Source organism: Pristiophorus japonicus, chromosome 11 (assembly GCF_044704955.1).
Source record: "Pristiophorus japonicus isolate sPriJap1 chromosome 11, sPriJap1.hap1, whole genome shotgun sequence".
In the NCBI taxonomy this organism is placed as follows: domain Eukaryota; kingdom Metazoa; phylum Chordata; class Chondrichthyes; family Pristiophoridae; genus Pristiophorus; species Pristiophorus japonicus.
In genome coordinates, this window is record NC_091987.1 from 107618759 (window position 1) to 107645845 (window position 27087).

Here is a 27087-nt window from a genome sequence, read left to right on the forward strand (position 1 = left end):
ATCACAGCATCAAAAAAGTACTTCATTGGCATGTAATATGCTTTGGGACGTCCGGTGGTCGTAAAAAGACGCTATATAAATGCAAGTCTTTCTTCAACCACAATGAGTGTGGGAGAGCGAGAAGCTCGAGTCAGTAATAAGTGTTCTATTAATATTTGAAACACTGGGTGGCATGAGAGTGTGTCAGACAAGGGTTGCTGAAGTTTAGAACGGCGATTTCCATTGGCTCTCCCGAAGGTGTGATGACATTAGGTTCTGCCTGAGTTTAAAAGGATCTGCTCAGTGAGCACGGTATCGCAGAGGGCTGGTTGCTGAGCTCCCGACGCCAGCAGAGTGTCAACCCGAACTACCTTGAAGAGAGAAAGCGGCAAAAAAGAAGCCCTACAGAGAGAGAGAGAGAGAGAGAGACATTTGCAGTCTAATCATGAGCGAGGTGAGGCTTAGAAGTAAAATGACTCGAGGTTTTTTTGTGTGCATGTAAAGCATGCTTAATTGTGGTGCCTTCAACCCGGTGTGGTGTGCATAGCCTCTTGCTGCAGCTCTCAAGTTCTGGCTGTGCCATTAGCTTTAAACTCGATGATGTTTTCACAGATTTTTTTTTAAATGCAGTTTTTTTTTATACAAAACTGTAAATATTTAAAGTCTCGTTGAAGGAAAACATTCTATATCTATCCAGGAGGTCAGTCACATTTTAAAAAAGAAATTAAAAAAAAAGATTATTATATCGATGGAGAGACCCCAATGGTCTGAGGGAATATGCATCTATTTGATCACTTGTCAGATGCTCACAAGACCTGTTGCCTATTTCCAGCACTTTCTGGTTTGATTTATTTGCTTTTTTGAAAATGTTAATTTTATTTGTTGCATAAATTCTGTATGTTTGGTGCATTTTTGCAAGCTGAATTTCATTATTACCAAGGCGTTGCATGTTAATAGTTGTGTGTGTACATTTATGGCTTTGGTCTGCACTAAGGTGTTTTGTTTAATAGGACATTGTGGTGCATGCAGGCAGCAGTATGGGATGAATTAAAAGAGAAAGTGAAGTTAAACTGTTGGGCAGTGCTCCAGTTTGGTGGGGGGAAAAAACAAGTGAGATGTAAGAGGGATCTAACAGAGAGAGAGAGAGAGAGAGAGAACCAGAGCTTGACAGAGCAAGTAAAGAGAGTGAGAGGGATCTGGACAGAGTAGATGGAGAGAAACTGTTCCCATTGGCAGAAGGGTCGAGAACCAGAGGATACAGTTTTAAGGTGATTGGCAAAAAAACAAAAGGTGACATGAGGAAAAACCTTTTTTTATCACAGCGAGTGGTCAGGATCTGGAATTCACTACCTGAGAGGGTGGTGGAGACAGACTCAATCGTGGCTTTCAAAAAGGGAGTTGGATAAGTACCTGAAGGAAAGAAAAATTGCAGGGCCAAGGGGAAAGGGTGGGGGAGTGGGACTAGCTGAAGTGCAGAGAGTCGGCATGGGCTCGACGGGCTGAATGGCCTCCTTCCGTGCTGTAACCATTCTATGATCCTATGATGGACTGAAGGGAAAGGGACACAGAACGAAAGTCAGAGTGTATAAGAGAGTGAGCTAAAGAGAAATCAAGACTAAAGAGCAAGGGAGGCTGAAAGCAAGAGAGAGACGTAGGAAGAATATTTGACAGCGCCAGAGACTGATAGTGAGAAATGTATGAGAGAGACTGAGAGAATGAAACCAGCAAAACCAGAGAAGAGAAACACACAGAAATACAAATTAACTCGGTTCGAAACAGGGGACAAGACAAACATGGATATAGCAAGCAACGTAAGGGCAGCAACATGAGGTCAAAAATAAAGATAGAGAAAATCACAGAATCATCAAAAAGGTAAAACTCATCATAAATAACAGACTGAGACTGAAAGACAGGAGGACCATATATGTACAACACATCAAGAGTCAACTGCGCTTGTAAAATTCTCTATTAAAGCTTTGATATGTCGGCAATAGGCCAGAAATGCAACTCCGAACAATTCCGCCCAATTGTGCTCTTTGTATAATGGATTCCCCTCTCTCCCATTCCATTTCTGTTTGAAATAGTCCACTGAACTCAAGACAAGAACTCAAGATTCTATAAGATGCGACCTTGTTAAAGAAAGGCTATTTGCTATTTGACTAATTCTTTTCTTCTGCAAAAATCAAACTGTGTAATTTTGAATTCTTTGCTTTGAAATGCGCTTTCTCTTGCAGGCATGCAGAGTTTCTCCAATCCACCATATGAGAGGTTATGTTTAGAGATGAAACAGTGGAGCTAAATGCTTTGTCTGGCAATCGGTAATGAATAATAGATTGTTATATAGCCGAGATTGTCACGGGCTTCCCTTCCTTAACACCATCAATCTGATTCAAATCAATCTGTGTCAAAGAAAGTGTTCATGAGGTGTACACAGTGTTCTCGCCCTTGTGTCAGCCGCTATCGAGTTATGATGTTAGCAGGAGAAAGGGGTATGAACAAACATGGAGTTCACAAAAGCTAATACTTCACTGTCAGACCCTCCTCATTATTGACACAATGGGTCCTAAATTGGCTAAGATCTTTGTTTTGCCTGTCTGAGGAGATGGTGTGACTGAGACGGTGGAGTGGCGGGCGGAGGTGTGGCGGGGGGGGGGGGGGGTGGCGCTGCGGGTGGGTGGTAACAGCAACAACAACTTGCATTTATATAGCACCTTTAACGCAGTAGAAAAGGCCCCGAAGCACTTCAGGGGAGCATTATCAGACAAAATTTGATACCGAGACACATAGATATTAAGATAGGTGATCAAAAGCTCGGTTGAAAATATAGGGTTTTAAGGAGCATAGGAAAGAGAGGTGGAGAGGTTTAGGGAGGGAATTCCAGAGCTTGGGGCCTCGGCAGTTGAAGGCACGGCAACCAATGGCTGGAGCGATTATAATCCAGGATGTGCGAGAGGACAGGGTTGGACAATGGATGTAGCCTACGCCGTGATTTACTGTCCTTGTTCATAGAGACAGCTTCCATTTGGTGCTGGGGGAGGGGGGATAAATTTCTGCTTGCGTTCTCCCGCCAGAAGGGAAAGAGCTGTAGGAATTCCGGACCCTCCCCCCCCCCCACCCCAATCCCCGCCGCAGACAGTCATGCTGCTATAATTGCTGCGCTGAACAAGGGAAAAAAAAACATCAATTAGGGCTTGTCCTGCTCCCGCTCATTACCCAGTGACTCCTGTATGGGAATGAGAGTGTGGATCGGTAAGTCAGGAAGGCACCAGTCACTGCTATGCTGTCATGACCAAATCGTTGACCCACTGTCTAGAGTTACACATAAAGTTTGGCTACCTGAGTGGGGAATCAGAACGTAGCATGAGTCAGCACCTTTGTGGAGAGGAGAGGAGAGGGGAAATAGAAGAGAGCAGAGGGGAAGAGAGCAGAGGGCAAAGAGAAGATGAGAGGAGAGGGAAAGAAGAGAGGGCAGAACGAGGATAGGAGAGGAGAGACGAGAAGGGGAGAGGTGAGGAAAACGAGACTGCAGAAACCCTGAGAGGATGCAGAAAACTGGTGCATAGAAAAGGCAGTCTGAGACATGGCAGCAATGCAAAGCGAGTCCAACAGATGGCCACAGGAATTAAACATTTATAGTCTGTAAATATTTCAGTTGTTGTGGGACACCACAGGATATCAGAGAAATCATTGCTTAATTATTGTTGAGTAAAAAAAAAAGAACAGAAAGAAAGGCAGCTGCCAGGGAAAAGATGGGATTGGGGGAATAATGAGAGGGAGCTGGAAGGTTGAAAATCAATCGAGGGATTCAGGCGATGACATTAATGTCAAAAACAAAACTCCGAGCCCCGAGGAAGACCTCAAACTTGTGGATCTGGCACTTTCAAATAAGAAATATAAATGAGTTAAAACCGTTAAGCTTGGAAGCTCCTTCAGTGGCCAAGAGGGTCAAGGTGCCTCTCTGCCTCCCCCGCCCAGCGTCACATTCAGCCAGCCAGGCAGGCTGTGATGTGCAGGGTTGGACAATTCTTGCTATGCAATGAGCCCTGCTGGAAAGTAAGCATGCGTGAAAAGCAAGTTAGCAGAAAATTGAGCTCAGCTGTGATGCCATCTCACAGTTGCACGCTCTCCTGGCAATTGGTGGGGGTGGTCCAAAAACCGGCGATGCAACCCTATCACCCTGTAATGTATTTGCTTCATAGGTTCTTTGCTTAAGAATTCATAGCAACACATTGCTCTTAAGAACTAGTTAGTTTATTAACAAAGGTTTAACATTCACACTACGTATTACCAGTTCATCCACTAGGCTCACAACTGCATACCTCATCGTGGATGACCTAAACCCAACTGACTGGGGTTTTATTGAGTCTTGTGAACATCACGTGATTGGCTCAACCACTCACAATGCAATAGCTCTACAACTATTTTAGTTGTGTTAGTAATCAAGTGCCCCCCTGATTAAAGGGGGAGGGCACACTCCAAAAACTTTTCAAGTGCCCCCTTGTTTTTTTTTGGTTTTTTTGAGGGCACTAAAACACAAATTATACAAGTGCCCCCTGGCTAAAAGAGGGAGGGGGCACTAAAACCGACAACATTAAACAAATTAAACTTTAAACTAAGATCAAATTAAAATTTGGTTGCCGGGGGTGATGATGCACTCCAGTCCCTCTGGCGCCCACCTCTCGCGGAAGGCCGCGAGTGTACCGGTGGACACCACGTGCTCCATCTCTAGGGACACCCTGCTCAGATGTAAGCATGGAAGAGAGGCAGGCAACAGCTCTACAACTATTTTGAGTTGTAACTTAACTCAAGTGCCCCTTGATTAAAGGCGGAGCACACTCCAAAAACTTTTCAAGTGCCCCCTTGTTTTTTGGAGGTTTTTTGGTTTTTTTTTTTGAGGGGACTAAAATACAATTTATACAAGTGCCCCCTGGCTAAAGGGGAGGGGGCACTAAAACCAGCACAATAAACAAATTAAACGTTAGACAAAACATCAAATTAAAATTTGGTTGCCGGGGGTGATGATGTACTCGAGTCTCTTTGGAGCCCACCTCTTGCGGAAGGCCGCGAGAGTACCGGTGGACACCACGTGCTCCATCTCCAGGGACACCCTGGCTCAGTTGTAACCATGGGAGAGAGGCAGGTAACAGCTCTACAAACCTGTGAGCATCCTCACAGGTGCATACATTACATACCCCTACAAGGGCGCTGCAGGAATTTCTTTGCACCATGGGCTTACATGCCTGACCCTATCGGAATTTCTGATGCCAGGCATCCAAGACACGGCGGGCACCTGAGCCAATATTGGCAGACTGGGGTTGTTCACAAGGGCAGGAATATGCGGCAGTGGGCAGCTGCTTAGGGGCAGAGCCAGCAGGTCTCGCAGAAGGTGCCTGAAGTGAAGACTAATTGGCCCCTTTCTAAGAAGACCGTGTGCCTTACAGGGGCCAATTGCTTTATGACCGCCTGCTTTAGGGAATCTATGCCACCTTGGTGAGTCCACTTCCGTCAATATTAAGTAATGGCACGTGCAAGAATGGAGCATGTTGAGCGACAGCAGAAGCCAGACTGGTGGGGATTCTGGTGATGATATCCTGCCAGTTCCACCTCTGTTCCTGATGTCGGGCTGCAAGGGGCATAAATGAGTCCCGAATTCCATCGCCATCCGCGAGGATTGTGGGATTTTTCAGGCCCTGGTTTCTAGACTCACACATGGAAAATGATCATTTGGGCGAGGTACCAGAAGGTTACGAACATACGAACAGGCAAAGACCATCTGGTCCATTGGGCCTGTCCCACACAATTGGGATACCTTGTGTATCACAACATATAGGCTCCACCTCACCTGAAACCATGTGATCTCTTGGGAGAGGCAATAAAACAAATTAAAAGGCCAGGCCAATTTGGGAAGAGAAAATCTGGGAAATTCCTCTCCAACCCATCTAGGTGATTGAAACTAGTCCAGGAGATCACTCTGGCCCTGAATTCCCTGCAGTCATCATCATCATCATAGGCAGTCCCTCGAAATCGAGGAAGACTTGCTTCCACTCTAAAAGTGAGTTCTCCGGTGACTGAACGATCCAATATGGGAATTACAGTCTCTGTCACAGGTGGGACAGACAGTCATTGATGGAAAGGGTGAGTGGGGAGTCTGGTTTGCCGCACGCTTCTTCCGCTGCCTGCGGTTGGTTTCTGCATGCTCTCGGCGACGAGACCCAAGGTCAGCACCCTCCCGGATGCTCTTCCTCCACTTAGGGCGGTCTCGGGCCAGGGACTCCCAGGTGTCGGTGGGGATGTTGCACTTTATCAAGGAGGCTTTGAGGGTATCCTTGAAACGTTTCCTCTGCCCACCTGGGGCTCGCTTGCCGTGTAGGAGTTCCGAGTAGAGCGCTTGCTTTGGGAGTCTTGTGTCAGGCATGTGAACAATGTGGCCCGGCCAAAGGAGCTGGACGAGTGTGGTCAGTGCTTCGTCCCCTGCAGTACCTACCTTCTGTAAGAGCTGATCTCCACTGCAGCCAGAAACAAATGGAGCTTTCGCTTGAAGGAATTTGCTTGAAGATTGCCAGCACCCGGGGAGCTATGAACTCCATCGGAATTCCTGGTGGCAAGCAACTAAGATATAGTTGACGTGGCTGGCACGCGAGTCTATCGTGACATACTGGGGTTGCACATTGTGGGCATGGATGTGTGGCAGTGAAAAACTGGAGGAAGTCAAATGTTTTTGTCACAGTGTTAGTTTTGAAGGTGAACCTGAAGGAATCTGGCATGATAACCATAAGAACATAAGAAATAGGAACAGGAGTAGGCCATACGGCCCCTCGAGCCTGCTCCGCCATTAAATAAGATCATGGCTGATCTGATCATGGACTCAGCTCCACTTCCCCGCCGCTCCCCATAACCTCTTATCCCCTTATCGTTCAAGAAACTGTCTATCTCTGTCTTAAATTTATTCAATGTCCCAGCTTCCACAGCTCTCTCAGGCAGCAAATTCCACAGATTTACAACCCTCTGAGAGAAGAAATTCCTCCTCATCTGGGAGAAAGGGGCAGTATGTTACCAGTATAGAATGTATAGAAAAGGTATGATACGTCTTGATCTCCAGCACTATTTGGCTGTTTGATATCACTGCAGTTTTATTCATGCTGTTGACGCACAATTTAATTTTGTTGCTGCTCAGCTCTGATAGGTCCTGCTGTTAAAATGTCTGCCTCAGGGTCCAGTGTATAATAATACGACGTGGTTCAAGGCAACACTATATCACAGCAGTCAGGGTGGTATTGATAAACCTTATTTAGGATTATTTTTGAAATGTATTAGTGACTCTCCCATGAACATCAGGAATTAGCCTCAGTGCCAGTCGTCATTCTGCAAGTTATGGGTGTGGAAACCTCCAACTTCTGGAGGTTAACTGGTGGAAGAAAGGTTCAATTGGCACTGCGAGGTGAGGGCGCAGCATCAGCCACAGAATTGTGCTCTGAAATTCCTGGAATCCAGGGAGGCAGATTGAAACGTTCCTGCCAGGATTCCATCCAGCCCTTTTTTACTTTTGGTGGACGGGACCTAAGGTGGATCTCCATCCATGTGTCCGGAGGAGATCTCAGGAAGTTCCGCCCATTCCGCCCTTGTAAGGCTTTGGGGGAAGTCAGGACAGCTCTCGGCTGTTGTCAGTTCCTTTGAGGGCCTTAAAAAGATAATTGATCCCTCCCATTGGAGAAAAAGAGTAAAGGTGTCAGCCTTGGCTTAGTGGGTGGCCTTCGCGCCGCTGATTCAGATGGTTATGGGTTCAAGTCCCACTCCTGGGACTTACATAGAAACATAGAAACATAGAAAATAGGTGCAGGAGTAGGCCATTCGGCCCTTCGAGCCTGCACCACCATTTAATATGATCATGGCTGATCATGCAACTTCAGTACCCCATTCCTGCCTTCTCTTCATACCCCTTGATCCTTTAGCTGTAAGGACCACATCTAACTCCCTTTTGAATATATCCAACAAACTGGCCTCAACAACTTTCTGTGATAGAGAATTCCATAGGTTCAAAATTTTCTGAGTGAAGAAGTTTCTCCTCATCTCAGTCCTAAATGGCTTACCCCTTATCCTTAGAGTGTGCCCCTGGTTCTGGACATCCCCAACATCGGGAACATCTTACTGGCTCAATCCCCACAATATGCTGATTAAAAGTGTGTGAAAAACATTGTTCTACTTTCCAAATCTGCACTTCTCCCATGACCTCCAACACCAACTGTGTGCTGCCACAGCGATTGGTAAGTGACTGCAAAAAATGAAATTACCGCAAACTCAGAATAAGTGGTGGCAACTGGGCACAGTATCCAGGCTGATACTCCAGTGCAGTACTGAGGGAGTGCCACACTGTCAGAGGTGCCGTCTTTCAGTTGAGGACCATGTCTGCCCTCTCAGGTGGACGTAAAAGATTCCATGGCACTATTTGGAAGAGCAGCATGTTCTAACCAATATTTATCCCTCAACTAACATCACTAAAACACATTAGTGGTGAAATTTGATAATGACAAATGGAGGCGGGGGCAATGTGATGTGAGATCCGCCCGTGCCCGTTTGGAAAGCGCAGGCAGCACATCAACTTTGTGCTCCTGCTAGTTAATATGATAAGAACGCACAGCCTAGTGCCGAATGTGCTGCTGACAGTCTGTGTACTCAGCAGGGGGCCAGAGTTTGCATCGTTAGAGCGAGGCTAGCTTTACTTAAGCTAGCCTCTTCCTTTCGCGGGCAGCCTTCAGCTCTTAACTGAACTGCCTTCTGTACATAAAAAAAATTAAAATTCTTCAGCACTAGGCAGTCTGCAGCTTTGAAAGCTGAGCTGCCTTTTGCACATAAACAAAATGCTAAAAGTGCTTCAGCGCTAACTCAATTGGTTCAACAGGCCAGGGAAAGGGCACCCAGGTTCTCATACGCAGCACTCCAGTTTTGTGCAGAGGGTCAACACTGGAAGAGAGGTTCTCTACTCACAGGGGGCCATGAGGCCCTCCAGAAAGATCGATGTGGGACCAGATCACCAAGGCCATTACTGCCAGCAGTGTCGTGCCCACCATTTGGCTCTAGTGCCCAATGAAGCTTCATGAACTCAGAACACTGGTCAAGGTCCGTGAATGCATCTTCAAAAGCCATCTCTTACCAATTGCACCACTGTTCAATGCAAGATTCCCCCACCCCCTTATCTCTGACCCACCAAAAATCTCTAACAAACAAGAGGCATACCTCACATTCCTAGCTTCACCTCACCCCTTTGGAGGAGACAGTGCAGGCCATTCTTGGCAGGGGCATGGCTGAGCCCTTGGACAACGGCGGGTCTGAATGGATACAAGATGCCGGTATCCTCAGACAGAATCCTCCTTCTCAGCTCTCACTTCCCCCTCACCCCACAACCTCTTCTGATTTACAAGCTGCGCGTGGTGCAAGCATGCACCCCTTGCTTTACCCTCCTTCTCTCATTGAAACCCTACCCTTGTGCCTTCCTCATTTCAGACAGCCAAGAAATGCAGCCAGTTATTGACCAAGAAGAGGGAGAGGAGAGTGAAGAAGAAGAAGAAACACTGTCACTCGATTTCACACTCCCAGCCACGAGCTCCTTGAGGTCATCCTGCAAGGCCATCAGCAGTGTCCACCACTGAAAGTCAGCAGCCTTCCACCAGCCATGCTGCAGCCACTGGGGTAGCACTGCATACCATCACTAGGATAGGCTAAGACACTAACAAAACAGTCACTAAAGGAATGCAGATGGCTGACGAGTTGATTTTTGTGATGCATTATTGGATGCATATATGGATAAAGTTGGATTGGAAAGTTTGCTTTGTTTTGGCTATTATTTCAGCATTCTGGCCAAGAGGATGCTGCGATGGTCAGTAACAGGGAGAAACTATGGGTTATATTGAAAGGGAAATTGGGGTTGTGTTCACTGGTACTGCGGGTGGATGATTCGATCCTGAATATCCTGGCCAGAAAGGAGCTGTCTGGTTTACATCCTTGTTGAAGGTTGTGGGTTCAAGTCTCACTCCAGGGGCTTGAGCACATAAATCTAGGCTGACATTCCAGTGCATTGCTGAGGGAGTGCTGCACTGTTGGTGCAGATGATGTCGATGCCGTCTTTCAGATGAGGCATTAAACCACGGCCCCGTCTGCTCTCTCAGGTGGACATAAAAGATCCTTTGCCTCTATCCTGTCCTGTCCAATATTTAACCCTTAATCAACATAACAAAAACAGATTATCTGCTCATTGTCACATTGCTGTTTGTGGGAGCTTGCTGTGTGCAAATTGCCTGCCACATTTCCAACATTACAACTGTGACTACAATCCAATAGTACTTCATTGGCTGTAAAGCGCTTTGTGATGCTTTGAGATCATGAAAGGTGCTGTAGAAATGCAAGTCTTTTTCTGCTTTCTTCTCTTCTGCTTCCTTCTCCATCTGGGAGCAGCTTGTCCTCTTTGCTGCCTCTGCTCCCTCTCCATGTGATGTTGCAGCCCCAGAACTGGGAGCAATTGGTATTCTCGGGAGCCATCCTTTAACAGCTAAAGCCTTGCAAATGTCCAGCAGCACTCCCTGTGCACTTTTTTAATGAATTGCAGCAAGCCACTACTCCAATAAAATATTTTTTTTAAAGTGCAAAAGCAAAAAATCTAAACTTACCTGAAAGATGTGTGTGTCCTTTTAAAAAGCGCTGGCAGTGTCTCTGTTGTACTGCTGCCCACACGTTCTTCTGTGAGTGGTTTGGTGATGGGAGTATCAAGAGCAGCAATGCAGAAAATCGCAGATTGTGCATCAATTCATAGAAACATAGAAAATAGGTGCAGGAGTAGGCCATTCAGCCCTTCGAGCCTGCACCGCCATATAATGAGTTCATGGCTGAACATGCAACTTCAGTACCCCATTCCTGCTTTCTCGCCATACCCCTTGATCCCCCTAGTAGTAAAGACTACATCTAACTCCTTTTTGAATATATTTAGTGAATTAGCCTCAACAACTTGAATTGGCCTCAACAACTTGAGGCGTTGCATGCTGATTGATGTCATGACCTACATCATTTGAATATGGGCGGCGAGCTCAGGCAACGGCAGCACTGCTGACCTGTCGAAAATCGTGGCCACCGCATTCCACGCCAGAAGCGTGGCGGCCACCATTTTATTTCAGCAAAACCGACCTTAACGGCTGGCACTAAAGCTCCCAAATTCACGACCATTATCTCATTGCTGTTTGTCGGAGCTTACTGTGCACAAATGGGCTGTCGCGTTTCCCAGCATTACACCAATGACTACATCATTGGCTGTGAAGAGCTTTAGGACATCCTGAGGTCATGACAGGCACTGTATAAATGCAAGTCTTTCCTGCTTTAAAGAGGGAGCATTTTTCTCTTCTCTGCCATTGGAGCGGAACAATGCCGCTCCGACTCAGGGTGGGTTCTGCTGAATACTACAGGCATGATGTTCCCATCGTGGCCGGGAAAATGAGCCTCTCCCTGCAATTTGGGAAGGGGTTCATGCTTTCAGACATGGGTGGAGAGGGTTCCCACTCAGCTGCACTAACGCCATTCCATGGCCCAGTATTGGTTCCACCATTGGCTCCACCATTGGCGGCCTTCAGCTGCCAAGGCCCCAAGCTCTGGAATTCCCTCCCTAAACCTCTCCACTTGGTCTCTTTTAAGTTGCTCCTTAAAACCTATCTCTTTGAACAAGCTTGTGTGCTATTGGTATGATTGCACTCGGATGAGGGTGAGTGTGAGGGGTGGCTAGTGAGATGGGGATGTGATAATGGGGATGTGTGGAGGTGCCAGGTAAGTTTGTGTGAGCAAGGATGCGCAGGAGTAGGGTAGGGAAGGCAGAGTGATAGGTGTTTTATGCAATGTCCATGTAAAGTTTCTGTTAATGTGGTGTCAAACATTGAAACCTTTATTTTTAATACTTTGTGTTCTTGGACAGATTTGCGTGCAACTTTGGAAGTGGCTTAGTGAGTTGTAGTGAATGGTGAGACATAACAGTATCCCCACAATGGTGATGAGTGTGAAAAGAATGGCTTGGGCATTGTCGGGATGCTTTATGGTACTGGTGTGGGGTGGCGCTAACCTGGCACATCATGTGGCAGCCAGTGGGTACAGCATCAAGTGAAGTAAATCTGGTCATGGTGCGGCCATCCCTGACCTCCCGAGCAGCAACTTGGTTGGGTGCTGATGCTCTCTGTCCTGTGCAACAACAGGTTGGTGTTGTTGTTGGTGATGCTGTTGGTCCTGGTGCTGCTGGTGTTGGGGCTGTTCGTGGTGGGATTCTGAGGACCAAGGTGAGAGAGTATAAAGTGCACTGACACTAATGGAATAGATGGCAGGTGAAGTAGAGAAGACAGAAGCGATCTGTCAATGGTGAGAGAGGTAATGAGGTCAGACTGGATGGAGACTTGTGTAAAGACTTGCAGCATGGTGAATCTGTTGTGGAAATACAATGAGGAAGATCTTGTGGCTGAGGGAAGTTATTCTGTAAGGTGGGAGCTTTTACTGTACATGTGAAGCTGTCAACTCAACAGCTGATTCAATGGCCACTGAACTCCCGCCTCAACTTGATGGAGATGGTCCACAACCAATGCAGACCCCGAGGGCGAGCAGTCAAAATGCAAAAGGTAAGCTGAAAATCATTCTTGAGTGGCTCTAAACAAGACATTAATGACCTGAATTGGGCCCCAGCCACTACACGTCAGGTCTGCTCAGCGCTGACAGACCCGACATTAGGAAAGGGGCGTGGCGGTGGGTTCACAGTGGGGTCCCGGCCCGCTGGGGGAAAAAATACACTTTCCCACCCGACCCATCATTGATCGCATCTGCTGATCGCCTCCCTCCCCCACTGCCCCCTCTGCAAAATCCCGGCCTGTGAAACAGATCAAGGAGGCTCAGGTTTGATCCCGGGTTCGAGCTGAACAAGCTGATCTCCCTGTGTGCCAACAGTAAAACCAAATAAGATAGGGATCTGGAATATGTTTTGGGTGGGAGTTAATTAAAGAGGACGCCATTGTTTACTATTGCTATAGTTCCCGGACAGACAATTCTTTAGCCGTTAAAATTTACACACAAATCAAGGATCTTTTATTTAATTGGCATGCACATTCAGACCAAACCTTTAAAGGAGAAAAAAACCCTCTCTTGATTTACAATTTTAAATTGGAGAGTGAAGTGCAAGCCGAGGTAGATTTAAAGCACTCTGATGAGATGAACTTTGTTAATGTGTCAGCAGCTTTCTGTATTACCTCCTAAAAACGCTTATTTGCTGAATTAGAGGTAATAGAAAGTGACGGGAAATAATTTTGCCTGTCCATTTTTTTTTGCTCAGATATCCATTGATTTACATATCTGCCAGAGTCGCACTTGTGTCAGATGTGCGTGCTTAGGCAGTTTTGCAGGGGGAGCATGACTGCTGCAGGAAATCACATGGGAACAGAGACATACTGATAGGTCCAGAGTTGGAGGAAGGTAGAGTTTTTGGAGGTTTGTAGGGCTGGAGGGGAGGATGGGGAAGAGTGAGGCCAGGGAGGGATTTGTACACGAGGATGAGAATTTAAAAGTTGAAGCATTGGTGGATTGCAAGCCACTGCAAGGTCAGTGAGCACAGGGGTGATGGATGAGCGGGACTTGGTGTGGATTCGAACATGGGCAACAGAGCTTTGGATGTGCTCCAATTTGTGGAGGGTGGAGGGGGAGGCCGGCCAGGGGAACGTTGGAATAGTCAAATCTGGAGGCGGGGTGGGGGGGGTGGTGGTTATGGGGGATTTTACTGATGTGGAAGTAGGCGGTCTTTGTGATGGAGAGGATATGGGGTTCGAAGACCAGCTCAGGGTCAAATAGGACACTGAGGTTGAAAACAGTCTGGTTCAGCCTGAGACAGTGTCCAGGGATTGGGATGGAATCGATGGAGAGGTTTAATGCTTCAGGTCGAAGTTCTGACGGAATTTCTTCAACCTGAAATATTAACGCTGTTTCTCGCTCCACAGATGCTGCCTGACCTGCCGAGTATTTCCATCATTTTCTGTTTTTGTATCTAATTGGAGGAAATTGCTGCTTGTGCATGACTGGAAGTCGATCCCCAATCTGGGTTGGTCTCATCCAAGGGTCACTGGGGTTGAGGGGACCGGGTAAGGACAGGCTTGGGCTGGGCTTCCAAAGGTACTGACAGTGCTCGGGTCCGCACGTGAAGTTGGCCACTCTGGCAAAGTATCAGCTGGGACCCGACGCCCCTGGTACAATATCACAGTAAGAAGGTAAGCCTTGAGGAGAGAAGGGAGAAAGCTGGAGTGAAAAAATTAAAAGGGAGAGATTGAAAGAGAGAGAAGTATCATTTGAAATCCATTGATTTGTACTTCAGATCTTTCATACAGTCAGCTGATGTCAGTCCTGCCTTGTGGGGAAAGATCCAAGGGGAAACTATAATAGGGCCCTATTTTCGCCACCATTCTGGAGCTGATCTTTTGGCGTCCGCTATTTTTTTGGAGTAAACTAAAATCTGCAAGTTTCACTAAGGTTTGTGCGGCATCGTACACTTACGGCCGATTATTTTAGTTCCCGATTTATTGACATCACTAGGGGTGCCGACTGCGTCATTTCTGGCCATTTAAGCGAGTTTGGCCAACTAGAAATGTTTCCAAAACGACGCAGCGCACCGTTCTGGAAAAACCTTACAGTGACTTCAGAAAATTGAGCAGAAGATCGAGTTCCATGGCCCGGGATAGGAGAGGTCCCGGGGTGGGGGGCAGGGGGGAGGCGGGAGGCCATTCGGCCCAGGATAGGTGCGGCACAGGGGCAGGGGCCATTCGGCCTGGGATAGGAGTGGTCCCGGGGGGGCGGGGGGCTAATCGGCCCAGGATAGCTCATGTCTTGCTGCATCTTGTATGTTTCACTTTCCAGCCTCAGCCCTGCAGTGTGTCCCTCGTTACCCTGGCAACCTCAGTTTTTCAGCACAGACCTTAAGCTCCGCCCACAGAACTTAAGAACTACGCCGCTCCAAAATGAAAGTTTATACCAGTGAAACTTGCAGCTTTTTTTTTGGCGCAGTCGGCCACTAAACAATTCGGACGTACGTCTACAACTGTGCCAAAAATCGGCAATGTGGAAAATTGGCCCCTAGGTGTTTTCCCCTTTGGATGGGAGGTAAAATGATTCATATGCCACGCACACTTGCAGAAAGTGTTTCTTATCTGTGCATGATCATTATATTTTTGTTCTGAAATCACACCTCAGTCCTATCACATTCTGTTATGATCATTTTACACCTACTGAAACTTACTCAGACGGAATCCAGCATTATCACTGGAGTCAACACAGCACCTCCAAAATTAATGCGTGTTGCGATTATACTGTTCTTGCGTTGAACTCACATTCGGGTTAATTCAACAGTGAATAATAAAGGAATAACTGATTTATGACTGAAAACAACTTTACCTTCAACTGCATATAGCAGCTCACTGCTAGCTTACAAACTTCATCCTGCAGACTGACTGCAGTCTGGATCAGCGATATAGAACTTAAGAGGCAATTCGCTGACAAAGTTAATATATCATAACAGTAATTCAACAATTAGGGATGGGTAATAAATGCTGGCTTTGCCACCGACACCCACATCCCAGGAACCAATAATTAAAAAAAATAATGGCATTAAATTGGCTCCTGCCCCTGCTGCAAGTTTTAAGCATTCTGTACTAATCCATACTGAATAAACATCTGAAAAGTTTATGATAGTGCTTCTTCTGCCTTTGGAATTATCAACCAACATGTCCAAAATCAGTTTATCTGACCATTTATCTCCTTTGTTGTCTGTGGGACCTTGCTGTGCATAAATTCGCTGCTGCATGTGCCTAGAAAACAATACACTTCAAGCATAATTCATTGGCACTTTGGGAAACCCTGCAAAAGCGATGTAAAAATGCAAGTACTTTCCAGCAGATGCTGTAATTGCATTGGCTGGTGTCATGCAACTTTTATGTCGGTGCGACCAATAGACCAAATTTTATGGTACATTTAATTCTAGGGAAGCGATTCCATGTGTGATGAGATGGAGCCATTGCAATCATTCCATTGGACTGCTTTGCGATATGTAGCAATTTTCTGAAACCAAATGCCTCATATTACAGTATATGTGGTAGAAGAGAATACAATAATTCTGTATAGTCCTATACCATACAGGAAAAGAATTGTCTGACATAGGAACACAAAATGAGCTACCATGTTTTCTTTTGTTCGTTTCCTTAACGACTGCCTCATAGAATCCTAGAGTACAATCACACATATCACACCATTTGAAAACATCTCAATGCTCTGCACAGAGAGTGATTTATTTTGAATTGCAGTCACCATTGTTGTGTAGATAAAACACAGCAGCCATTTTGCCCACAGCAACTTCCCACAAACATCCACGGGATGAATGACCTGTCGGTCAGCTTTTGCTTGTGTTGGTTGAGGGAGAAGTGCTCGCCAAAAAATAAAATCTGCTCTTCTTTGAAAAATGGAATTGTTTTTTTTTTAATAGCCGGAACTATCGGAACAGACAGATGGTCCAACATAACATTTGAAGGACAGTACTTTGAACAAACTCTGGAGTGTCGTTATCTTTTATTTTTTTTGTTCATGTATGCGGGCTGTGGGCGTCGCTGGCAAGGCCAGCATTTATTGCCCATCCCTAATTGCCCTTGAGAAGGTGGTGGTGAGCCCCCTTCTTGAACCGCTGCAGTCCCGTATGGTGAAGGTACTCCCACAGCGCTGACTTTATTGTCGTGGTGTGGTACAATTGAAAGGCTTACTAGGTCATTTCAGAGGGCAGTTAAGAGTCATTGCTGTCACATATAGGCCAGACCAGGGTAAGGACAGCAGGTTTTCTTCCCTAAAGGACATTCGTGAACCAGATGGGTTTTTACAACAATTTCATGGTCACCATTAATGATACAGGCTTTTTTAATTCCAGATTTATTTTATTAACTGAATTTAAATTCCCCCAGCTGGTGTCCTGGTTTGATTTGAGTTCACTTCTGTGGATTACTAATCCAGTAACATAACCACTATGCTACCATACTCCTGTTCAAATGGGGGCTCAAAATCACAATGTTGTGGCCCAGTGAGGTTATCTCCCAAATGAGCCAAGCTGTCAATGGAAATTGTTTGATTAGAAATGTCCCCCCCCACCACCCCCTCCCCCCCGAGACTTTCCTTCTTCAAATGTTGGTAGTCTTGGCAGATTGTATTCTTTTGCTGTTTAATAAAAAGGAAAATCAATAGAGTCATTGTTTCTGTGACCTTTTTCTTGGAGGTCTGAGGCCTATCATGTGTAGAAAAATGGAGGGAAAAACTCTGCAGTGTGTAGGAAAATCTCAATAATGAGCGTGGAGCACTCAGAGTAACACCGGTACCATTGGCAGTGTTGTATGGTAGGATACATAAAATATATCTTCGAGATAGTTTTATATATATATAGAGGAATCTACAGCTATGCAGACCAGGATGTTTTACCCTCCGTTTGTCCTGAATTAGCTGATTGTAGCCAGGGGCAGCAGTGAGGGCGCGGCTGTGGGCTTCAGCAACCCTGCGTTAGGGAATGGAAAGAAACCAGATGCAAAGCAAAGAAAAAAAGGTGAGACAGGGGCCCCCTCAGGTCTCTGTCCCCAATGTACTGCTCCGCTATTTCCTGGGGCAAACCCAACAGGTGTGATTGAGTCTGTGTCTGGAGTAGGGGCTAGTGCAGCGGTGTTATTTTAATGTGGCTAGAATCATAGCAATTTACGGCACAGAAGGAGGCCATTCAGCCCATCGTGTCCATGCCGGTCAAAAAAAAACTATCCAGTCTAATCCTACTTTCCAGCTCTTGGTCCATAACCCTGCAGGTTACGGCACTTCAAGTGCACATCCAAGTACTTTTTAAATGTGGTGAGGATTTCTGCCTCTACCACCCTTTCAGGCAGCGAGTTCCAGACCCCCACCACTCTCTGGGTGAAAATAATCTCCTCAACTTCCCTCTAATCCTTCTACCAATTACTTTCAATCTATGCTTCCTGGTTGTTGACCTCACTGCTAAGAGAAATAGGTCCTTCCTATCCACCCTATCTAGTCCCCTCAGAATTTTATACATCTCAATAAGGTCTTCCCTCAGCCTCCTCTGTTCCAAAGAAAACAACCCCAGCTTCTCCCATCTTTCCTCAAAGCTAAAATTCTCCAGTCCAGGCAACATTCTCGTATATCTTCTCTGTACCCTCTCGAGTGCAATCACATCCTTCCTGTAATGTGGTGACCAGAACTGAATGCAGTACTCCAGCTGTGCCCTAACCAGTGTTTTATACAGTTCAAGCATAACCTCCCTGCTCTTGTATTCCATGCCTAGGCTAATAAAGGAAAGTATTCTGTATGCCTTCTTGACCACCTTATCTATCTGCCCTTAAGCAATCTGTGGACATGCACTCCAAGATCCCTTTGTTCCTCTACACTTCTCAGTGCCCTACCATTTAATGTGTATCCCTTGCCTTGTTGCCCTCCCAAATATATTATCTCACATTTCTCCAGATTGAATCCCATTTGCCACTTTTCTGCCCACACGGCCAATCCATTGATATCTTCCTGCAGTCTACAGCTTTCTTCCTCACTATCAAGCACACGGCCAATTTTTGTATCATCTGCAAACTTCTTAATCATACCCCCTACATTCAAGTCTGAAACATTGAAATATACCACAAAAAGCAAGGGACCTAGTACAAGGGACTAGTACCCCACTGGAAACATCCTTTCAGTCACAAAAACACCCATCAACCATCACCCTTTGCTTCCTGCCTCTGAGCCAATTTTGGATCCAACTTTCCGCTTTCTCTTGGATCCCACGGGCTTTTACTTTTCTGATCAGTTTGCCATGTGGCAACTTGCTAAAATCCATGTCGAAGTGGGTGTCCCCAGCCTTTTGACTCTTTTTCCTCGAATTTGACCCATTTGGCGCCTCAAGAGAAGAGGACCCGTCAGAAGCTGACACTATAGCCTGTCCCCGGACCCTTGCCAACTGGAGGGCCTGGGAGGATACTGGGTTAGGCCAAAGATAAGGGATATAGATACTTTATGTTCACCACCACCTGCCCCCAGGACAATTCAAGATCCTGGCAGACCAGAGCACAGCATCAGGCCTGAAAGGTCTTGATGCCGTTCTCCTATTTGCACCTACTGTGCAGCCAAGGGGGCAGCCCTGCACCTGGAGACTGCTTGGGCCTCAGAACTGGCCCGGCGGAGGAAATACGTTGGCAGTTGTTTCCTCGCAGGCATGCTGCGACTGCTGGGCATCCATTTTGGAAGATTTACCCTATCATGTCTTGGACAGTCAGCTGGTGTTCTGGCTTATACGTGAATAATGGGTCCGTGGGTGAGGTATAAAAGGGTGACTAACATCCATGGAGCCCTCTCCCAGGGAAGGAGTTTATGACAGGAGAGTGGTCTGCAAGAGAGGAAGGAGGTGTAGGGAAGAGGACTTTTCAAGTGAAAAATATCAAGATTAAAAAATGAATAAAGAACGCATTTATAAAGCACCTTTCATGACCTTAGGACGCCCCAAAGCGTTTTTACAGCCAATGAAGTACTTTTGAAGTGAACTCACTGTTGTAATGTAGAAAATGCAGCAGCAAATTTGTGCAAAGCAAGCTCCCATAAATATTATGGCACTGACCATAGCATCTATTTTAGTAACGTTGATTGAGGGATAAATATTGGCCAGGACACCGGGGGGTCGGGTGAACTACAGCTCCCTGCTCTTCTTCAGAATAATGCTGCAGGATCTTTTACATTCACATGAGAGGACAGACGGGGCCTTAGTTTAACATCTCATCTGAAAGACGGCACCTCCGATAGTTCAGTACTCCCTCAGCACTGTACTGGAGTGTCAGCCTAGATTTTGCAAACAGATTGTGATCTGATCAAGAGGTTCAGATGACAATATATGCTGTGAAATTATCATCTGAACTCTGAGATTGGATTACACTCTAGGTTGTATTCCCTGATATGTTAATTTAGTCTTATTTTAGATGAATTTTTTTACTCATGGGTCAGGATCCCAGCGCTAAAATTGAACATTTTAGCCTAGAAATGAATTGGAAATATTAGCAGGCGAACATGTAACCCATTTATTATACTTAGCTTTAATGCCTCTATTAAAATAGCAGAAGAGGAATGTCATACAAAAGCATGAAGTGTTCACTAGTATCACCAAGACTTTTAGCCTCATTTCTCAGTGCTGGCATCAAGCTCTTTAAGCTCAGTATAGCTCGGGTGAGATGCAGAGCAAAACTTCCTCACCTTTGCTCCAGTAATAGGAGAAAAACCTCCTCTGCAGTGAAATCATAAATACCCTTATAAAACAAAAGGAGCCAGGAGCAGGCCATTAGGCCCCTCGAGCCTGCTCCACCATTCAATAAGATCATGGCTGCTCTGGTCCTGGACTCAGCTCCACTTTCCTGCCCGCTCCCCATAACCCTTTACTCACTTACTGCTCAAAAATCTGTCCATCTCTACCTTAAATATATTCAATGACCCAGCCTCCACAGCTCTCTGGGGCAGAGAATCACCTTGATTTACCTAAATTTCTCCTCATTTCCGTTTTAAATGAGCGGCCCCTTATTCTGAGACCATGTTCCCTAGTTTTAGTTTCCCCTATGAGTGGAAATATCCTCTCTCCATCCAACTTGTCGAGCCCCCTCATTATCTTTTATAAGTTTCAATAATATCACCTCTTATTCTTCTGAACTCCAATGAGTAGAGGCCCAATCTACTCAACCTAACTTCATAAGTCAACCCCCTTCATCTCGGGAGTCAACCTTGTGAATCTTCTCCGAACAGTCTCCAAAGTAAGTATGTCCTTCCTTAAATACGGAGACCAAAACTGTATGCAGTACTCTAGATGTGGCCTCACCTATACCCTGTACAGTTGTAGCAGGACTTAGCAAGACTAAGAGAGCAAAATTGCCCCTGCCCCATTTGGGGCGTACAATTTGAATTAAATAAAAATTTATAAAAACATCCGGGCGGTATCCGTGATAACGGGGTGAGAGAGGGATGGATGTGCGGCGACGTCACTCAGCATCACGCTAACACATCACAACGTCCCTTCCCTTCTTTTAAAGGGGAGGACTGCTGCAAACTTCCGTGGCCCATGAAGAGAAAAGATTGGGCATTCTTCTCATGTATTATGCCTGTCCAACACTTCCACTTCCCACGTCAGCCATCTTGGTGGCTTCTCGGCAATTAAGTGCGTCAGGTAGATAGCCACATAGAAATGTTAAATCCATGTGCTCATTAATCAGCCAATGTTGCAACAACATCACCAACACTTATGATGCCTTTAAATCCAGCACCGACTGAGTAGTTTGAAGTTTCCTCTCTCTCTCTCTGCAAAACCAGTCAGGGCACTTTCAACCCAGTAGGCGTGACTCCCCCAGCACAAACCTGCCATTGTTCTCTGCCAGTTGTTACCAAATTTATTAGTTTCGCTCAAAGCGGGTACAAAGCTCGTTGGCGTAGGAAATGCAAACCTCATGCTGGTGCAGTGGAAGTATTAAGATAAATGGTAGAAGTATTAAGATAAATGGCAGCCTACACACATTCAGAATTGGGCTGACACATCCCTAGGTTCGTCTCACACAGGACTCTTGTACAGCAGAGGTCTTCACACCATTGGTTTGGGCTGGATTTGAATGCCAATTCCAAAGGCGAAAAGACAGTGTTTGTTGAACCCTCTGCACCACCCAGTCCCCCTACCCACCGACCCCCACCCCCAACCACCCGCTGCCATTTGTCACTCGTTCCTAACCAATTTCCTCACATGGTGCATTTTGTCTGCACTTTGAGCTGTAGATTCAAAACTTCAATAATATTCACAAGAGCGAGGGAATGAACAACTAAAGTTGGCCCAGTGAGACTGTGTGAGATGGCTGTACATTTTGTGATTTGGTATTTTTAAGGCCAGGGTGAGATAGACGCTTCATTCTCCATTCATTTTAATGGAGAGAAGTTCCTGGCCTCCGTGCCTGAATTCTTGATATGTGCTCCTGGTCCTTTCTGGGTGTACACAGCCTAGTGCTTTGACAGCTTTGAGGTCACCGCTCATTCAGTGGCTTGTCCTTGTCCACTCAACGGGGAAGAAGCAAGTTCAGGGTATTGCTGTCCCCGGGTGTGGGCTAAACTTGCTGCAGTCGGATGTTTGCCGCGGTACTTGCTAGTGGAGGACTGGTGATTCTTGATTTTCCAGAGGTGGAGGAGCCCTTGATGGACATCACTCAGCATAACCTGAAATAGGTGCTTCCAGGATTCCAATTTTTGGAAAATGGAGGAATCCGATAATCACCTGACAGTGATGTATTTCCTCTCTGTATTACTTTTCACTGTAAAAATAAATCGGAATAGCTTTCAGAACGAGCAGTGCCCACCCATTCTAAGTATTCAGTGTCAGCCGTGGCTCAGTGGGCAGCACTGTCGCCATGAGTCAGAAGGTTGTGGGTTCAAGTCCCACTCCAGAGATTTGAGCACATAATCTAGGCTGACACTCCAATGCAGTGCTGAGGGAGTGCTGCACTGTCAAAGGTGTCATCTTTTAGATGAGACGTTAAACCGAGGCCCCGTCTGCCCTCTCAGGTCGATGTAAAAGATTCCACAACACTAGTCTCCCCGGTTTCCTGGGCAATATTTATCCACCAACCAACATCCTAAACAGACAATCTGGTCATTGCTGTTTGTGGGAGTGTGGTGTGCACATATCGGCTGCCGCGTACGTTACAACACTTCCGAAGTACTCCATTGGGATGTCCTGAGGTGACAGCCGCTATATCAATGCAAGTTCTTTCTTCTTTCTTGGCTCAGCTGGCTTTCAAACTTCCCAAAGACCAGAGGTGCTTCTCCTTTAAAGGACTGAACACAAATACCTGTAGCAGCTTAACAGAGCAGTCCGCAAATGAACAGCAGTAGGAGGCAACTCCATGGATGCCCATAATACTTCACAACAGCACTCAGGAGGAATCCTGTGGAAGCTGGTAACAAAAATTGACCTGGGAGATCTTTTTAATTGTAAAAGTTAAATAAAAGTTGCCTGGAGAGAGGAATGTAGCCATAAAATTGTAATACGAATAGCGTGGAGGAACCAAAGAGAGTAATGAAACAATCTATGCAACCAGTGACATTGAGAATACTAATGACATTGAAGAAATACCTGAAGGATATTCATGATCACGTGACAGGTACTGCAGTATAATATATACAGCTGGCGTAATTCACTATTAAAGATAATCTAGTAATACTCCAAGTGCTTTATATAATCAAATACACTTTTTGATGCTACATCACAAATCCAATATACTTTCAGACCCTACACTGCTAAATTGCTGATGTCATTTGCAATGCATCATGTGGCACTGCTTTCAACTTCAAATAGCATCAAAAATCCGTCACGCCAAGACTGGGGGTTCCAACGCTGCCCTTTCAACTCTGTGACTTGGGCTTGCATATCTTTCCTCCTCTAGAGGTGACTTGCACCCCCCCTCTCGTCCACCTGCAAGGGCAGATGGGGCCTCGGTTTAACACCTCATCTAATAGGCGACACGACCGACAGAGCAAGCACTGAGGTGTCAGCCTGGAATATGTTCGCAAGTCTCCGGAGTGGGACTTGAGTCCACAACCATCTGACTCAGAGGTGAGAGTGCTATCCACTGAGTCAAGGCAGGCACTTATACTAAATACGAGATTTAATGTGAATTTGCACCAGTAAGCATATCTTAAACTCGTGGAATGAATCACGAAAAAAGGGTAATTAGATTGAGTGCAAAAAGAAAATGCGGAATTGCAAGTCAATTACTGGAGAACAAAGAATAAATTTTAAAAATAATTGATATGGTAACATAATAGAATTTAAGGTAGCATGTGATATTATTTTTCATATTTTAGAAAGAACTTGCATCTTCAAGGTGTCCCATCCAATAAATTACTTTTGAAGTGAAGTCACGGTTATTATAGGTAAGGAAATCAGTCGCTAATTTTACTCACAGATAGCAAAAAGATAGGAACAGGAATAGGCCATTCAGCTCCTTGAGCCTGTTCTGGTATTGAATTAGATCATGGCTGATCTGTATCGTAACTTCATTTACCCGCCTTGGTTCCATAACTCTAAATACACTTACCTAACAAAAAAAATCTATCAATCTTGGTTTTGAAATTTTAAATTGAACCCACGCCTCAACAGCTTTTTGGGAGAAAGAGAGTTCCAGTTTTCCACTACCCCTTGCATGAAGAGCTTTCTGACATTGCCGCTGTACGGCCTAGGTTATAAGGTTGTGCCCCCTTTAATATATTCGTTCACAGGATGTTGGCGTCGCTGGCAAGACCAGCATTTATTGCCCATCCTTAATTGCCCTTGAGAGGGTGAGCCGCCTTCTTGAACCACAGAGGGGCAGTTAAGAGCCAACCACGTTGCTGTGGGTCTGGGGTCACATACAGGCCAGAACAGGTAAGGATAGCAGATTTCCTTCCCTAAAGGACATTCGTGAACCAGTTGGGTTTTTGTGACAATCCAGTAGTTTCATGGGCACATGACTGACACTAGCTTTTTATTCCAGATTTACTTAATTAACTGAATTTAAATTCCAAAACTAGATTTGAACTTGTCTCTCCGGATCATTAGTCCAGGCCTCTGGGTTACTAGTCAGGTAACATAACCACTGTGCTACCGTACCCCTATGGTGAATAACCAGGCTATTTATATTTGCTGGGACTAGCTGAGCGAGGAATGTTGGCCAGGATTCTGTTCTTCAAATAGTTGCCACAGGATCCTTTATGTCTTATCGAAAAGACATTACCGGTGATGGTATGGCACTCCCTTCATACTGTGTGAGCCCAGATCATAAGCTGTGGTCCTGCAGAGAGCCTGCAACCACAGACGAAGTCACATCCTGAATCCCCCACTCTGCGACTACGCAAAGGGGGAGGTGCAGCAGGATGTGGTGGGACGTCCATCCTCTGCGAGGACGCACTCTTCGTTCTGGAGGGTTTTCAAGCTTCAAAAATTAGTTGCGACAGAGCAGCCTCTATGCTGTTGGCATGATATTTAAAAAATAATGTTAATACCGGCACCCGAGCCAATCGAATGCATGGGGGGTTTTGGCCATTTACATTTTAAAAGGGACATTCCACCAAAGGGGATGAATGGGCATCTTTTGAGTCCAGCAATGCTATGACGGATGACATGTTTCCATCATTTGAATATTATTACCATACACCAGCCCATATATGGTTGCGCATTGTAATGTATGCACGTGTGAGCATGCTCACAGGTTTGTGGAGCTGTTGCACTGTGAGTGGCTTAGCCAATCATGTGATGTTCACAAGCCTCAATAAAACCCCAGTTAATTGAGTTCAGATTTTCCACGATGAGGCGTGCAGTTGTGAACCTGGTGGATGAACCGGTAGTGTTCAGTTTGATTGTTCAACCGTTGCTAATAAACCAGCTTGTTCTTCACAGCAAATGTGTAGCTGTGAATTCTTAAGCAAAGAACCCATGAAGCAAATACATTACAAGTATAGTGTCTGGCATCCATTACTTCCAGCAAGAAATCGTATGACCATAAAACAGGCTGACAACCCAGTGGAACAGGTCTAATTGATTATTTTCCAATCTTATTACTAATCAATCGCATTATGCAAATTATCCCCTCAATCCTATTCTGTTGCAACAACTCCCCTCACTTGCACGAATGGGATGATGCACTCTACTGGACCTCCCGACCATCCTGGTCTCGGGATACCTCTCCCTAGTCTTCCATACTTCATTATCCTTACTCAGCCAGTTGCTTCAGCATACTGGGATCAATATTGACAAACTAAATGTGCGTGTCACAATTTCCAAGAGCTAGCACATTGTTTGGGCTACAATTCACGCACAAAAGACTATACTTCATTCTTCACATAAGAAATGATGGCCACTAAATGTACATTCACAGAAAACCAGCCCTGGGGATCAGAATCGCAACTTCATTTATTTCAGTAGTGCTGCAGGCTGGAACCTTGTAAGAAGAGTGCGATGTATATATGTGAGAGAGAAAGAAATGCTGTTGGGTGAAGAGAGGGAGTAAGAGAGAAACACTTGATGGAAGGGAAAGAGAGAGAGAGATGGAAGGGAAAGAGAGAGAGAGATGGATGGGAAAGAGAGAGAGAGAACCTATCAGAAATCCAGTTAGTGGGGCAGATACAGAGAAAGACACTCTTTGGGGGTGGTGAATAGAGAGAAATGAGTGACAGACCCTGTTGAGGGTGGGCGAATGAGAAAAGAGACAATGTGTTGTAGAGGCGGAGAGGACCTATTGGAGGTGGAAGACCTTGTTGAGTGGGGAGGGAAAAGGGGGAGAGAAACCCTATTGTGGAAGGTATTTCTAGCTTGGCTGGGAGTGAAAGGGCCAGTTGCTGTTGACACCACGTTGCGACCATGCTATTAAACAGCAGATCCTGTGACTCACGACAAACAACGCCAGAGGACATCCACAATTATTAGATAAATATGGGTGCAATCTTCTATTAGTAGGTGTTACCAGTCTGTTGAGTGAACACTGTGATGGGCCAGATTTTTCTGGAGCATGGCACCTTGTGGCGTGCCCCATTAGTTAGACTTGTTTGTTTAGGTGTTAGAAAAAATGTTGCCACAGAGTTGCTGGAAGTGCGAGCTGATAATGACAGAGTGAGGGTAACAGGACATCTGGGGCCTTGAGAACAATGGGACAAACCGTGTCTCTCCTTAACCAAAGGATTGAGAAGTAAACAGGGACAGTGGAAAAGGAGGGTGAATTGGAGTGAGTGAATTCAATGCCAAATCAGGTATAGAAAGAGAGAGAAAGAAAGGTTAGATTAATAGAGATAAAAGAGACAGCAAGAAAAAGAAATGTAAAATTTAAAATTTGACATTTTAAAAATCTAAAACGTCACAACCTGAAGGAATGAGACTCTGCACTTATAATTGTTCACTTTCTGGGCCAGAGAGGTTGATTGGCAATCATTAACAACTATCGCGCTGTTAAAAGGGTACTTACACTATTAATTACTAGACTTGCCAGTGGTGAGTTTAATGGACAA

General features: G+C 45.6%; 1 protein-coding gene across 1 annotated transcript in view; it reads left to right on the forward strand.

The window, feature by feature from the left end:
- The first annotated feature begins 269 nt into the window (after positions 1-269).
- pcp4b (Purkinje cell protein 4b) overlaps positions 270-27087 on the forward strand; it is a 90455-nt gene continuing 63637 nt past the window's right edge. The window contains exon 1 of the mRNA XM_070893034.1: positions 270-433. Coding sequence (XP_070749135.1) covers positions 425-433 — 9 coding nt within the window. The 5' untranslated portion in view covers positions 270-424. The remainder of the gene's footprint in view (positions 434-27087) is intronic.